Source organism: Odontomachus brunneus, unplaced genomic scaffold (genome assembly GCF_010583005.1).
Source record: "Odontomachus brunneus isolate Ranch 3 - 2012 unplaced genomic scaffold, Obru_v1 Obru_scaffold_080, whole genome shotgun sequence".
Lineage (NCBI taxonomy): Eukaryota > Metazoa > Arthropoda > Insecta > Hymenoptera > Formicidae > Odontomachus > Odontomachus brunneus.
Genome location: NW_022639530.1, coordinates 1,013,967 through 1,031,703, shown reverse-complemented (window position 1 = coordinate 1,031,703; position 17,737 = coordinate 1,013,967). Strand labels below are relative to the sequence as shown.

The window sequence follows — 17,737 nt, the reverse complement described above, 5'->3', positions numbered from 1 at the left end:
TATATATATATATATATATATATATATATATATATATATATATTATATATATATATATATAATATATATATTTTTTATATTTTTATATATAATTTATATATATTTAATAGTATTAAATATAAGTGTATAAGGCACTTAAAAAAATGTTAACATTTACATGGAGAATTTGTTCAATCAGAAAAAAAAATCTCTCTCTCTCTCTCTCACTCTCTCTCTCAATCCTATTTATTTAAAAAAGTTATTTCCATATAAGTATTACTATTTTTTTAAACACCTTGTGTACACATATGTATAAATGTAACAATTTATTATATCATTAACTACAATTAGCAACATTACAGAAAACATAAGTGTGGGTAAAGTAAGTGGGTAAAGTAAAAAATTATTTCAAACAGTGCTCTGCATAGTGATGTCGAAACTTCTCAATTTACTATAAAATAAATTCTCTTATATCGAGAGTAAAACACACTATATACATAAAATTCAAGTAAACTCTCAAGAACCGGCTTGCCTTTTCCGAATAAATTGCCAATGGTGCAACCGGATTGATAACGATCATGCTATCTCCCGCGTACGTGTGTATTAAGTTACTGGCGTAACGTTGCCGCAACGTATGGAGAACGGACGATTCATTGAGGAATCGTAACTGGGAGAGTTCCTCAGCCTTGTCGAATTGGGGTGGGTTGGCCTGAAGACATAAAGACAATTGAGGTGCAGTCGAATTAATCATGTAATTAATTACTTTGGGCTCGGCTCCACTAACGTCCTTAAGTTAAATTTTAACCTGAATTTAAGCAAAAAATAATACAGGATCAAGAGGAACCAAACACAAAGTATTAGTGTGTAAGAAAGAAAATGATTTTTACTAGGTAAAAAATCAATTAAAACAAACGTTTCAATCCTACGTTTAGATTTTCCTCACTATTATCAATGGAATATTGTTTAATAAATAAACGCAAACATCACAATTAGTATAACGCTTGGATCAATTTAATCATCCTTCAGAATCCCATCAAACGCAATAAAAGATTGTTACCACTCAAATTGCATTACACAGAGGCACTCCCCAATGCCCGAATAGTTGGCAATCTGAGTTTAAGCCTTTGCTTAAAGACAGGTTAATCTTAATCGACGTTGGTAACCGAGAACATTATCGGATGGGAAACATGATTAACATGATTAACATGCGACTATTCAAGTTATTAATCATTAATTATGACGAGTAACTATAATACCTTCTCGACATCTTCTTCGTCCACGAGCAATTCCTCCCCAGATGTAGTCAATCGGATCCTTAACTTTCCGGTGTCGGGATCGGCGGAACCGCACCTCGTGGCGGGAGTGAAGCCTCCGCGGTGCAATAACCAGATCTTCTCGGAAGTCAACCATGCTTGCTCTTGCGCCAGATGTTCCTCTGATCGCGCCTATGTAATACCACATATAAACGGATAATCGGTACATGCGGACGAATTGACTAATGCGTTTTAATGAAAGCGTAAGAGATGATGGAAGAATGCCTCTCATTGACTTAGGATTCGACCTTGCTCCGACAAGGATGGAATGACTAATTTTCAAATCAAATCGTACATCTCAATTAAAACAAAAAGATAACTAGTTCATCCGAGTTGACATTTTAGCCCAACTTTCGACTTGAACTTTTTAACATCTGTCTATCTATATATTTTGAAAGACCGTATGTTTAATACATATAGAAAATGAAGTTCTACTTGACGTCTCTAAATAGTAGAAAACGCATAAAATACCACTTATAGATTTCAAGGAGGTCCTTTTGGCAAAGTTGGCAGGTTAAATAGAATAAAAAAAGATTATGTATTGCAAAATATCAAAGTAAGTGGAGTTAAATGGAGTGCAGCTTGAAGGTAGAAGTAAAATTTCGATTCGAAAAATTATTACGGAATATAATAAATTCAGATATTTGAATGTCAAGAACAACTCGAGTCGATATTTTAGCTATACTTTTGATTTGAACTTTCTAACATCTGTACATTCTGAAGAGTGAATATATGTTTAATACATATGAAAACTGAAGTCCTACGTAGTGCCTCTAAATGGCAGAAAACGCACAAAATGTCACTTGCAGGTTCAAAAGAGGATCTTAGCCAAGCTAGTAGATTAAGATAGAATCACAAGAGGTTGATAAAGACCTCAGAGTATCAAAGATGTTAAATGGAATATTGAAATCGAAAGTAAGAATTTCGATTCAGATGAGACAATTAATTTTGTCAAAAGAAAAGGGAATAAGATGCGCAACGAGGCGCATTAATCGAATTATTCGCGGCGTGCATTCGTAATCATATAAGCTCAATTGAATCCACTATGGAGTCCGAAGTGTTCTGTCATCGAAGATCCCTATAACTTCGATTCTCCACTCGCATATTCCGTATGAAAAACGACACCGTGGCGCCTACTACACGATCTAGCGAGATACGGCGCGTATCTACGTGATATAAAATTGAATCGGCAATGTCCTCGAGCATCACTGCTGATGGCAGTCAGTCGATGGATCGTTATGAAACATTTTATATTACGTGGCTGCGACGCGTTACGACTCCAGACGAACATTCGCGTATCATTAAGCGGCTACTCATTAACATCTAAATGGTATTCATTTGATCTTTTCTATTTTTACCTTCCCTCATTCGTATCCTTCTGTCCCTCTTAAGGATGGTAGGATTATTATCTCAGTGGAATAAGAAATGAGCATTTTATCGATATGTTACTGGTATCGTAAAACCTGTATGTCGGGATAGGATATAAATGACAATATCAATGATCTCGTCACTGAAATCGTGGTGAGTCGTATTATTAATTATTTATAATTATGAGAGATATCGATCACGACCACATGATCGTTTGAAGTTCGCAGCTCGTAGTACACGGTTTATCGGCGTGTTATTAAATCTGCACGAACGAAAGCGCGCTAAATGTATTCCGCACTCGTTCCTCTTAAACCAGTGAATCACCGTGCAGCTGCGAGTTCTCGCGTATCGATTTCCGCATCGAGCAACTGCGGCACGGTGACTCGTGCGGTCCCACCGAGTAAGGACGACAGACAGTGAGTTTCCTGGTAATAAATTACCATGTATCAGGACTTAGGGCTCATTGGTAGCGTACAACGCGCCATTGTTTCGCGAGTAAGCGCGCCAAACGCCGCTCTCTCGATGGCCTAAACGAGAGGATTGTTCGATTATTACGAGTTTGCCCTTTAAACGAGTTTCATGCGCTCTCACGCGACGACAATTTGCCTGAAATTTCCTGGATTCTCTACAGGTACACATTACCTTCGAGATCTGTACGGTGAGCGTCGCGAAATTACACAGAACATCTTTATCTGCTTTGCCTAGAGATTGATATAGCTCAGTACAAGCAAATATATTTTTTATTTACTCGAAAAAATATAAACTCGTCCTTGGCGGAATCTTCCGAATCCTGAAGAGGATTTTATTTTTTTGTATTGTTTCAAGAGGATTCTTCTAAAAGGGATATATTCTAAGCACAATACTCTTAAAGCCTCAAATCTAGCAATACTCTTAACTTTTTAAAGCCCAATTATCGATCTTACTTGTGAATAAAATTTTTTTTATTACAAAATAATTGACGCTCCTAATGTGTAAAAAGAGTTTTGTGCTCAAAACAAAATTGACTGTCAAGGAGTACGATTTATATATATATATATATATATATATATATATATCGATGTCATCCTAAAGTATAATATTAGTGTTTTATATTGTTATGTTTATAAAATATATTTTTAAAATTAAATCTTATAACACATAATTATGAAAAAAAAATATATATATATATTTTTTTTCATAATTATGTGTTATAAATTTAATTTAAAAAATATATTTTATAAACATAACAATATAAAACACTAATCTTATACTTTAGGATGACATTGATAACTTGAAATTGAAAAAATAAAATTTGTTTACTTTTTCTCATGAGAAAGGTTTATACAATTTCGAGCGTCGACGATTCTGTTCTATTTATAATCGCGATATTTGTTTCTTCAGCAGGAAAGTTACTGTTTCATGAATTAAGACGAATAATATAGCTTTATCCAGGATAGATTGATAATATTATGTCGACGATCATTACATTGGCAATATAAAAAATTTTAGAAAAACTTAAAAAGCACATAATTATGTACACTTGGTCTTAAATGATTATAGTTGAAGAATTTCATTTTTTTTTTCTATAGTACAAGCCTTGTGTATGTATATGTATCGCGTCTCATATCTTGTCATATATAAGAGGGTATTCTGCTTCAAGTAAACACATTCCTCTTGATACGAAAGGAAAAAGAAGTTTGATTAATATCCAGTAGATTTCCTAATAGTCCAGTTCATTAGAAGAGAGATACTCTTTCAGTAAGTATTCTCTTTGAATGTGAAATTACAGGAAATAATATCTTCCAACTATAGTTCCTCTTTTGGATGTCGCTTTAGACGATCGCGTTTGTTATTTCCGACTCGACAATTATTTCCCATTGCAACGGAAATGATGTCTCGCGAGTGACTGGTCGACTCCGGCAGCAGCCTGAACACGAGATTTCCGACCAACTCTGAATCCTTTGCGAAACGTACCTCATCGGTCTGCGGCGGCACTCTATTTTCCAGAAGGACCTCGAGGTGCTTCATGCACTCTCCCTCGTCCTTCACACGGCCACTTTCCTCGCCACCTTTCACACTCTCCATTACACCCGACTCGTTCGTCTTTCCCTCGCCTCGTATTTTCCGCCTTATCTTCCTAGCCAGAGCCAGCTCGACCAATACTTCCCACTCGATGATATCCTGAATCGGTTTCGAACATCTCTGATGACACGTGCGACTCCTCTTCGACATCTTCTTCGTGTTACCGGCCCAACCATTCTTGAAGCCGTTGAACATACGTAGTCCATTGTCTGGATTCGGTATTCTCTGCTCTATCTCCGCCGTGATTCGGTGCCACTTCCGTTCCTTCGGTGTCCTGATGACGTTGCTGTCATCCCAACCCGCTTCCATCCGTTTGATCCTGTCGTCGATGCAACCCACACGCAGAGTGTCCGCCCAACTCTCCTTCTTGCTGCCTCGCAGCAAAGGCGAGCAGTAATTACCTCCATGAGATCTTTTGATTTTCTCTTTGGCATCGCTTCTCATTCGATCCGCGAAGCTGCGACTCGAGCTGATAGACAGTGATCGATTCTCCGCGGTAACCGGGCAACCATTCTGCCCGATCTCGGACGAATGCATGCTGTCGCTGTCGCTGCATTCCCACGAGCTCGTGCTATTTCTGCTGTGCTTCCTGTCGAGTCTGCCGGGAACGGCGTTGCTTGAGACACAGGACTCCTGCTGCTTCGCGAGATCCCGCACTGGCGATCTCGAGGACTTTCGCGAGGACAAGGAGCACGCGATTCGACAATTATTTTGCTTAGCTATCCCGCTGCCATGTGCTTTGCCTCTGCACGACCTGTGAAGGAGACGATGCGCACTAAGCGACACCTTGTCGACCTCGTCCTTGCTCCGCGGCATCTTCAACGTCTTTGGATCCTTCGGAGAAACTTCCGAATTTCACGTTACTGCTGTTCCCACACAAGTGTCACTGAGATCCAGTGAACTCCTCTCTTTTGATTAACTGCTAGTTAATTTGCTCGAGCAGAATTCCTCAAGTCTACATTCGCGTAACTTTTGCAAATCTTCGTTCTCCTGTCGCTCGAATCTTCCTAAGGTTAAAAGCGGTCGGCAGGTAGAAGCGAAGAGCTACTCTTTGGATACGCATTTATCATTCCCCGTGGAGGAACACCGATCACTTGGTTCACACACGCGATTTTCAGGTCGAATCCGTCGAGGAAACGATTATCCAGCGACACTTTGTCGATCATTACTTTCAAACTCGATCGTGCCAATCCGTCGAGCGCACTCCCAATCGATTAAGACACGAACGTCATCGCGCTGCCAATTAATTTGTCGCCGGTGTGTTCCTCGTAATTTTCACGAAGCGTTTCAGCGTGCGGCTCGCATCCGCGAGAACCGAGACGCGACTTCCTCCGTGAGTTCCTCTCATGGCCCGGGACGGCGGTCACGAGGGCAGGACTCGATCACGAGGAGCATCACGCGTCTCCCGAGTCTCGACTGAAGCAACGCTTGTGCTCCGAGACAGAGACAGGTCGCCGAGGAGAACGAGAGAGGCGTGTGCCCACGAGCCGCCCAGAGTTCTTTCTCCATCATGAAACGTAATTCTCCCGCTCGCTCCGCATGTCTCCGTCCTCGTCGCTCGCTTCATCGCGCAGGTGTCCCCTCTCTGTCCCGATCGGTAGGCTATGCGTATATACGTTCGTTCGTTCATTCGTTCGGTTACACGGCTCGCGACATCCTCATTCTCTTCCTCTGCGATTTGTACGGACAGCAAACACTCAGTCAGTAGGCCGATTCGTTTCCGTGGCGATCGCGAGCAAATTCTCGTGGTTAGGTGTGGTTTTTGCGAAGATTCGTCCAATCGTATGACCCCGGTAATAAACCAGATTTGGACATGCTAACTGGACGTTTGTCGTGACGTAACTCTCTTTTAACGCTATTTTCGAGACGTTCCAAGAGAGAATAAGAGAGGTCTATAATCCGCGCCGTTTCCGCCTTAAACGCGAAGTCTTACCTGAAGCTAGGATTCTGCGTGTGCGGGTGTATATACCGGCTGAATGATATACCGTTCGATGTTCTTTTGAATACTAATTTTATAACACTCACTTCTTCCACATACACACACACACATGTACATGCGCGCGCAGCTTATGTAAGCCAAAGGTGTACTACGATTTCGATGCATCTGAAGTCAAATAGTCTACGAGCTTGCTTTTAGAGGCCGTAGTACTCCACCTATGGAAGGCTACGCGAATACTATGTGAGTGGCTAAGAGCCGTTTCCGAGAAATACTTGACTCAATCATTTGCTTCAAGCTATCATTTATCGCGTTGCTCCCGCGCTCTCGAAAGCTTCGCGCGAGAAATGAAGGAAACTGAAATGGGCGACACAGAAATGTTTATAAATAGACCTTCGCAGAAGGAATATGGCAAAGTTGGAAAAAGAATGAGTTAGTCGAGTTGACTATCAGTTTAGTCTCATTTTTTTCTTTTTTAGAGGAGGTTCTGGAGACTCTGACTTTTTTAGAGGAGGTTCTGGTTTAGATAGCCAAAAAATAGAAGATTTCTATGAATCTTTTTTAAAAAAAAATAGATAAAAATAGCAATACCAGATTTTGACAATACTATTAAGTATTGCTTTAAGTATAAAAGAATTGTAAAAGAATTAAGTATAAAAGAATTATAAAAGAATTGAAATTTCATTTAAGCTATTTGTGCTGAACGCGTATGTTGCTGGACGTCTTTAATTGATGGACAACATTATAACTCGTGTTATAACATTCTGAGACAGATGGGACCTGAAAATCTAACAACTGTATTAAATTTGCTAGAGGATAAACTTTTGTTATATGCATAAACTCGACTTTTAGTAAAATGACGCTACTTCGAAGTTACAAGTAATTTTTCTCTTCTCTTCCTTTTTTATTTAGTGTCCTAAGAAAAATTTTGGAAATTTTCCAGTGGATTTGAGTTTATCTTTCAGCAAATTTATTACAGCTTTCAAATTTTCTGATCTCATTTATTTCTGATTATTACACAAATTGCAATGTTGTCTATCAGTTACAGACATTTGGCAACACCACGCTCAGTATAGAAAAACGGAATTTAAACTTAAAAAAAACTTTTTTATATTTAAAACAATAATAAACAATATAATCGATACCTTATATTGATATATTTATTTATTTCTTTGAAAAAAATTCGTAGAAATCTCCTATTTTTCGGTTTTATCTAAACTAGAAGCTCCCTTTAAATATCCAAGTGTCATACACTCGAAGCTACTGAATGCAATAACTTCATATTGTACGCGATTGCGAAAACACTACAAGAAAATCGATCTCCTAAACTTGACGAAAACATTCGCAGACTGGTCACGTGCGATACGTTCGGACGACGGTAGTGCGTGCACCGCACGTGCTGAGAGAAGCGCATTCGTGAAGATTCGAGGGAGCGTGCTGCTATTTTAAGAAACTCGTAACACGCGAGATTGCGTCTAACCAAAGCAAGTTCCCCGACGGACATTGCCACAAACATGCGTCTGTACCGGTACGTAATATAACGGCGAGGAGAGCCGGTGTTTAGCTGCTTGCGCTTCGAATATTTCCGCCGCGGCGTGTGTCGGCCAGAATGCGAGAAATCATTCGGACGCGCTCGATCATTCGTTTTCGCGTATTAATGATATGCGATTCTGATCGCATTGGTATGATGAGGCGCTGGCCGTGGTAGCCGTAATTGATAAGATAATTCTGCTGTCGTTTTTCTCGCTCTTAATGGCTGAATTATCCTTGCGAAGTCTCTCGCAAGTCGAGTCAGCTATCTTGAAAGTGGAGGCGATACACTGTTCAAGGATGCGAGGCGTTCGACCGGATAATCAAAGCGATTAGTTTTCAAAACGAGAAGAGGTGCTCTGGGTTTCGAATTATGCTGAACTGGCGATGCGCACCGTTGTCATTGTTCGACAATGAATGTTGTGTATTCAATGCAGAGACGAGAAACAAATCGATCGTAACGTAGGTGGATTGCTACACGACAATTTCTCCGTGACGTTTTGTCCGCGTGAGGCGTGGGACGGCTCGGGTAACGAATTAGAAGCGGATAAATGAATTTACATATAGCACGATCTGAGGTCGGCTCCTAAAAGGAAGAGCGATATGTAAAAGCGCAATGATTCGGGTCGGCTCTGTCAATCTCTTCTTAATCCTTCGTAATCGCCGTGGAATGATTCATGACATAGTTACCAAGTGATATGATGACAGTGATAAAAGATTTAAAATTAACAACTCATATTTCGTATTTATATGTATATATAGTAGGTTTAGGCACAATAAATTTGGAAGTTCTACTAAACTGTCAAAATCGAGAGTCATTATCGATAGACTTACGTAATAGTAACATAATTAATATAATTAGGAGCATCAAAAAATAATAATGATACTAATAATAATTTATAATAATAAATTAATAATATGATTACAGCAAACCCATTATACACATATATACACACTCACTCACTCACTTATTCATTCATTCACACCTGCACTTAAACAATAATGGCTCAATTTTGACAGTTTGGTGAGAGAGAGTTCCCAACTTCATTGTGTTTAAACCGTTATTCACACGCTCGGTTGCAAAACAATATGCATATCTTTTATCGAATGAAATTGCAAAGCTTCAACTTATCAGAATTGAGAAACACTACTGACATGTATATATATACTTACGTAATAGTAACATAATTAATATAATTAGGAGTATCAAATAATAATAATGATACTAATAATAATTTATAATAATAAATTAATAATATGATTACAGCAAACCCATTATACACATATATACACACTCACTCACTCACTTATTCATTCATTCACACCTGCACTTAAACAATAATGGCTCAATTTTGACAGTTTGGTGAGAGAGAGTTCCCAACTTCATTGTGTTTAAACCGTTATTCACACGCTCGGTTGCAAAACAATATGCACATCTTTTATCGAATGAAATTGCAAAGCTTCAACTTATTAGAATTGAGAAACACTACTGACATGTATATATATACTTACGTAATAATAACATAATTAATATAATTAGGAGCGTCAAAAAATAATAATGATACTAATAATAATTTATAATAATAAATTAATAATATGATTACAGCAAACCCATTATACACATATATACACACTCACTCACTCACTTATTCATTCATTCACACCTGCACTTAAACAATAATGGCTCAATTTTGACAGTTTGGTGAGAGAGAGTTCCCAACTTCATTGTGTTTAAACCGTTATTCACACGCTCGGTTGCAAAACAATATGCACATCTTTTATCGAATGAAATTGCAAAGCTTCAACTTATTAGAATTGAGAAACACTACTGACATGTATATATATACGCAGTAATTGGTTATATAAATATATAATTACATCTCAAAATACAACATTCTCTTAAATTAAAATTCTTTCTTGCAATTTCACACATATTATATTCGGGGAAATTAGGTCTAAATGATCTCAGAAGTATGTCATTTATGTGCTTTTTTAGCATTTATCTTGAGAGGAGCAGCGAATACAAAATCCCAAAACGGTTCTTTTAGAATATAGATATTTTTTCTCTGATTAAAATCAGAACAATATTACAGTTAAAAAAATGAAACATATTGATTTAAATGGTAATAAAGTAATTTTTTTAGCTTTTCGAAATTTTGTATTAATATTCTCTATGAATGAATAAAGTTAAGCGACGTATTATTAGCTAAAATGAAGTTTCTTGAAAATATATGATATACTGTTTTAGATAACAAAAGTAATTTTCATTCATGAAATAAATCGAGCATATGGACAGTCGAGGTAAAGTTGGTAAATTAAGGATCAGCAGGAAACCTCGGTACTATTAATCAGGATATATATTTAATTTAATAATCTCTTCTTACTTTGCGTTATTGGCCAACTGAATTCGGTATGAGGGCAAAATGGCAACATTGTTACATGTTTGTATTTTGGTTGTTGCAAAACAAGGTTACCTTTATCATGTCCGTATAGTTAGTTACAATAATCAATTGTCTGAAAAACAATAACTTAAAAATTCTGAAATATAGGACATTTAGCCCCAATCTTCCCAACAGCCACTTCGACTTCTGCTATAACTAATTATTGCGCATACACGTTGACAGTTGCTTCAATTCTGATAACTTGAAGTGTTGCAACACCGTTCGAGAGAAATGTACAAATCGTTCAGCAACTCAGTGTACATATGTTTATAATTAGAACTAAGATTATCAATACAATGACAAAAGTACAGCTTGCGATGAGACATCGCGTAAGGTGACATAATTACGACGTCATTACGGTTATTAATTAGAGACTTCTCAAACCAATTAACTATACTTTTTATGAATACTGTTTTTAATTTTAGTGCCAGAGCGCACAATTAGCCCTAAACTTTGCAAAATTAAGAAGCTTGCAGTACGTGCAGCTGGAGTTGATTAGTTTAACGTCCGAGTTTAATTATCGGTCGTCAATAATCGGAATCGATTTTCTTTGCGTAGCTGTGGTACATGCCAGCCTCGGCGGTCGCCGATGCGTACGATTCGCTACAAAAGTTTTCTATTAAGTAGCTGCCGATCGAGCGGCGTTTCTCACGGTATACACGCTGACCAGACTTCACGGCTACATTGTTCCGCGGAGTCACTCGTGCTATGCGCTTTTTTACGCCGTGCCAGAGAACGGAACGACGACATAGGTATAAGTACATAGGTATAGGTACGGGGAGAAGGTGGAACAGTGCTGGAATTAAAGTGTAGGTTGAAACGGCCGGATCCCTAGCGCAGAGTGGCTATTACACATGCGACAAATGAAAGGCGAAGTAACTCTCGGCGCGTCGAAATTCGTCCGCCCCGAACCAATTGGATTCCGCTAATTACCCTTCGACGTAACGATTATTGCGTTATCGCCCGTGTCATCGCTGCGAGATAGGATAATAATGGGCGATTTGAGCTTTAATGAATCTCCCATTTCGTAGTAGAAGCGAAGCGTCAGAAACGGATAAAAACGGGTCGGAGTACACGGAGAAAATATTGTAGCAAAAATTGCGCTAGAATTATATTTCTTTTTATAATGATTTTTGTGAAACTCTTTTATATGTGACCTCTTCTTATCCTGCGCTACAGACCAACTGGGCCAGGCAAGATAGCGATGTTGCTGCATGTTTGTATTTTGCTGCATATTTGTATAGTACAAAATACTGAAATATTAGTATTATACTGAAATTGTAGTACACATTACTGTAGAAATAGTAAATTTGATAATTTACCGAGTATGCGATGTTAAAAATATTTAAGTAATTAAAATGATTTTATAGGGAACTCAAATGCGCACAGTCTTGCCTGGCCCAGTTGGTCAGTAGCGCAGGATAAGAAGAAGTCACATATAAAAGAGTTTCACAAAAATCATTATAAAAAGAAATATAATTCTAACGCAATTTTTGCTACTTGCAATATTTTCTCCGTGTACTTCGACCCGTTTCTATCCGTTTCTGACGCTTCGCTTCTACTACGAAATCACAACACTTTTAAATAAATATATAATAATTTCGGTCACAATTTTGTGTGTGGTCGGACTTTATAACAAATTTTGTTGTAACTTTTGTAATTTTTACCAAGGTTGGACTGTAGATCTCAAAATTATATCTACGCGGATTATTTACGTGTTGTCTACGTAGATGTACATATACACGGTCTTTTTTCATGTAGACAATATAAATTACGTACAATATTGTACATTGTATTAAAATCTATATAAAAGTATAATTAAAATTAAGAGACAATTATAGCATTTGTTTTGGGTATTAATTAGGAATGTAAAGTATGTTTAGATTTGCATGAAATTTTCATCTCATGTTTTATGCGACAAGTTGGCAAGTCTTATTCTGAAGGTAAGAATGTCACTAGATAATTCAGTAATAACTTGTTTAGGAAACAACATTCGTGAATTTATGTCAGGATTATGAAGGTGAAATAGAAATAGAAATTTTCTTAATTAATTCTTAAGCAAGCTGTACGTTCTTCAAACAAACAGTCACAGATTACTCATTGCCTACATAGACGACATCTCATACGTATTAATATGACGTTTATATAGTTTGCATTGTTCACACGTAGAAGTGAAGTATCGCGATTTAAAATAAAATGCCTGGACATGTATCTAATCCTGGTCATTCTTTTTGTTTTGGTCTTTAGATACAAATATTTAAACTTTCAACATAAAATATATATACAAGTATTGAGTATGTAAATATGTTTTTTATATTAAAAGTTTAAATATATTTGTATTTTTAAAAACTAAAATAAAATAAGAGTGTCCAGAATTAGGTTGTCCGGGAATTGGTATCTTTACCTTACATATAAACGCCCAACCCTGATTTTTACTACAATACTTTCCCTCGTGTAGGTGTAGCGTTCATGGAAACTGGCGCGTTTTCGGTCGCGCTCGTCGACGGAGAAACTATCGAGAGCACTTAGTAAAATTCACGATGGAAGGTCGTTCGAGGTCGCTCCAAGTTATTGGAAGGAGGAGAAAGAAAGAAATGGAGAACGCAAGTCGTTTACTCGCTCACGCTGCGCGAATTGCTAAACCGACCTTGCGCGTTGTAACGATCGGCGTAGGCGTGGTTGCGACCACAGAGTGGAGTCGTAGGTGGTAGATTTGAGAAGGATATAGTCAATCGAGTGAAGGATACGAAATTTCTAAAGTTCGTGACGAACTTAGGGCTGGAAAGACTGCAGATTGTAGGTGTGACTGATCGTTGAACGTCAAAAGTTTTGGGGTGCGAAATGGCGTCGCTCAGGCGATCAGTTAACCAGATCGGATTCGGAAAAGGACCGCGATGAGGTCCTTCGACGAGGCGCTCGAATTCGAGTGAAAATCGAATGTCGTGCGCAAGGGGATAATTTGATGTCGATGATTCATGACGTTGACGGACAGACCGGATTGACTGGTGCGGCAGACGCGAGTTGTAAATCCATAATACACAGAGCACACGCGTACTCTGCACAACGGCGAATAACACGCTTACATGCCGCGTGCCTAAGCCTCTTGATCCGATTGGAAACAAGTACGAGGCGACTCGCGTCGAATCCGTACATACCCGTTGCATCTAAACATCTATTCACGATATGATTGCTCCGATTTCTAAAAGCGTGAGCGACATGATTTACCGGTTTCCAGAACCTTTGATAAGAGGTCTCGCACCGTCGATCGAGCGCGCACGAACTTATCCCCTCGCATATAATTCTCTATTCCAAGTAATTATATTGGAAGATACAAATTACCCGTCGAGAATCGCACGGAAAACATATTTCTTTTCGTAGTGTGTGCTACAAATGAAACACTGTGTAGAGGGTAAACCGGCACAATTATTGGCATTCTCTTTATCCCATTACATAGCCTATTTCTACTAATGGCGTTAAAACTTTAACCCAAGTTTTTGTCTGAACTTATCTTAATTTAAGTCTTGTCGAAATAAAGTTTAAACTCAGATTAAGGTTTAATCGACGTTTGTCATTACATATCATACATTACATATGACACAATGACATTAATCATTGGTATTCTAGAAGACATGGTTTTTCACGTAATTAGCAATTAACCCTTGAAGGGGCTCAGTGTATTTAATTATACCCACACTTTTGGGTTCTCCCCAAATTTTTTTATATTAACAAAGTTATGGTTCCGTCGATATGATACTATCAATCCATCCTAGATAGAGAATGAATTGATAGTGATATATTTTTTTATTAGTGTTTTATGCATTTTTTATTTATGTATTAGTTGATTTTATAAAGAGAAGCACAGATAAAAATAGGTATACAAGTATTTAAATATATGTATATGTATTTTGAATATTACTAAAAATTACAAACTTTATATCGTTGTATTTTTAAAATAAAGTGGCAAATAATTCTGAAATGTATGTACAATGTGTATATATTAATTTTTATTATCATAGTAGTTTTCTATCCTAGATATAGTTTAAAAGATATTAAAAACAAAAATTAAGAATAGTACGCTGACTTCGAAGAATACGTATAAAAGATATCAAATTATAGATATTTAGTTACAATATCTCAGCTTTCAAATGGTCAACTTTTCCTAATTGCATGCGCAATTGGATAATCTTTCACCGTGTACGTGGTTCTGGTTTCCATGAGTTCCCACGAAACTCATTTTATGATATTATTATAACTATTTTAAGCTTCTTGCATGCACTTTATAATTCTAAAAGAGATTTTTGCAAGTAAAACAGATGTTGTTGGTCGTAAGAAAAACCAGATTCTTCAGAATGTCAAAGATTAAGTTCAATGCCAATAACTGCGTGGTTTATCATATAATATATATTAGGTTGTTCCATAAGTTTGTGTGGATTTTTATTTAATTAGTATGTTGATATTAATATAGCGCAAATGTCCAAAATACATCCTAGAGATGTCCCAGAGATATCACACATCCCTGGAACGTTTCTAGGATGTATTTTGAACATTTGTGCTATATGGAGATTAGGAGGATAGTTCCATAGAGTTGGCCATCTTTGTACATGCTTTGATAGTTGACATTTCAGAGTATATTTTGTGGTGTAAATGATAATGTTGTCGTTGTTGCGATTTGAAAATTGAAGGCAGTAATGAATTTTTCCGATGCATTACGTCTTTTTAATTCCGTAAAAATTATTAGAGTTTAGCTAGGATGTTTTGTCTCATCCACACCATATTTATCCGATCTTGTCCTGTTTGATTACCATCTGTTTCGCTTATTATAGAACTCCCTTGACGGTATAAACTTCGGTTCTCTGGAAGATTATTATTCTCTGGAACGTTACTCCGCGGGAAAAGCACACGAATTTTACAAGAAAACAATTATGAAATTACGTGGAAGATGGCAAAAGATTGTCGAACAGAATGCATATATTAATGATTAAAATTATTATTAAAATTACTATTAAAATTATTATTAAATTATTATTAAATTATTATTATTAAAATTATTATTAAAATTATTATTAAAATTATTTAACAAAAAATACAATTTTTTGGAAAAAACTGCATGATATAGATCAATCGAATACATTAGGTAAACTATTCATATATTAATGAATGCACATAGTAATGATTAAAATTATTATTAAAATTACTATTAAAATTATTATTAAATTATTATTAAATTATTATTAAATTATTATTATTAAAATTATTATTAAAATTATTATTAAAATTATTTAACAAAAAATACAATTTTTTGGAAAAAACTGCATGATATAGATCAATCGAATACATTAGGTAAACTATTCATATATTAATGAATGCACATAGTAATGATTAAAATTATTATTAAAATTACTATTAAAATTATTATTAAATTATTATTAAATTATTATTAAATTATTATTATTAAAATTATTATTAAAATTATTATTAAAATTATTTAACAAAAAATACAATTTTTTGGAAAAAATTGCATGATATAGATCAATCGAATATATTAGGTAAACTATTCGCAATTCTCTGGAAAGCATCGCAAGCTGCGCAGGCAACAAAAATCGTCGCGCCGAGGTGTGCTGACATCACGGCAGAGATAGATTTTTCAGCGTGGGGTAAAGGGGACATCGGGAAGTGATCGTTGGAGGCGCGGTGTCAGAAAGGCGCCAGGGATTATAGTCGCGGCGTAATGCACGCGGTATCTCTCTCGTCTGTTGCAATCGAGATGAGCCTCGCTATGAGCCGGTGACTCTGGGAACCGTGTTAACACCGTTCCCGAATCGGCGTGGGCAGATAAAAGGGCGGGGGCACGCAAGTGTATGTTTGTATGTACGCGAAGTCCCAAGCCACCGCGATTACGTGCATAAAATTCAAATTATACCCGCCGCGCGCCGCGCCGCGCCGACGTCGCATTCTCGCGAATGCGGCGACCGACTTCGCCTTTTGCCCACTGATCGCGACTGCATGCAAATTTATTCGCGCACGGCGGAGCCGTTCGTGGTTACACATTTTTGCGAAATAACACGACGTCGATGGAAAGTTTAAGCGATTCGTCGTTTTCTCCGGAGTGTCGCGGCTTAAACGGATTCCGGTGTCCAGTTTGACACCTCTCGAATACTCAATTCGGAAATATCTCCGCGATCAGTCATCGGATTAAAGTCCCGGTGAAGTCCATCTGAAATTAAACGACGATGTTTCTTGTTTTTTTTTTTTTTTGTTATTAACATTTCTTCACCGCCGAGACTCAACGCGCGTGAATATCAGCGGCATGTTCACGTGCCTCATCGACGCGGTATGCCGGCAACAGTTTACAAAGTCATAGACGCGCCCGAGCTAGGGGCCGTTAAACTCCCGGCCGTTAAGCGATTGCTTGCTCTCGCGTGGGCAACCCACTTTTTTATCGAATACCCGATATTTGTGGGCTGATGTCATTCTGAGACTGCACCCATAAGTGCATCGCTCCTAGTGATGATCGTCCGCGTTGGATCGAGCTCCTCATGGGCGATATCGCGTTCGCGTGCGATCCGGACGATTTCGGGATAAATTGCACGAAACGTACTTGTCACATATCAATTTACGGTATGCGCACAGTCTTCGGCGTGCCAAAGAGCAGCTGTCGACACGAGCGACGGCGAACTTAACGGCGACGCCTGTTTCCCCGGACGACAAAGGAAGCTCGCGTTTCTTGCGAGTCGCGAGTGCCGCGTGCTCGCGGCAGAAATATGCATTATTGGCCTACATATTGCGACAGGCAATCGGCGGCAGCGTGACGCAGCGGGGATCCGCCGGCGATCGGCGATGTTATCGCACGTTATGTACCCGGTGCCTTCCTCGCGGGCATAATAATAATGGTGCTACGACGGTAACGCCGTAATTACTTACTACGTAGCGCGTAACATGCAATTCTAATTACGTAATTTGACATTTACGTGCACGTAGCCGATACGAGCCGAGCCGGCCGAGCCGCCACGTCGCACCGTGAGAGAGTGGAGCTTTACGGACGTTGCACGCGGACCGCGCCCGTCCGTCTCTCTCTCTCTCTCTCTCTCTCTCTCTCTCTCTCTCTCTCT

The 17,737-nt window shown here is 38.0% G+C and overlaps 1 protein-coding gene across 3 annotated transcripts in view; it reads right to left on the bottom strand.

Moving 5' to 3' along the window:
• The window catches only part of LOC116847574 (unconventional myosin-XVIIIa-like), a 79,250-nt gene that overhangs the window by 44,846 nt on the left and 16,667 nt on the right, over positions 1-17,737 (bottom strand). For 2 of the 3 annotated variants that reach the window (XM_032822688.1, XM_032822689.1), the window contains exons 6-7: positions 1,236-1,424; positions 512-688 (exon numbers count right to left, since the gene is read on the bottom strand). In XM_032822688.1, the coding sequence (XP_032678579.1) occupies positions 512-688; positions 1,236-1,424 (366 nt within the window). Of the gene's footprint in view, positions 1-511; positions 689-1,235; positions 1,425-4,613; positions 6,631-17,737 lie in introns of those variants that run through there. The other variant, XM_032822690.1, reaches the window with a different exon arrangement.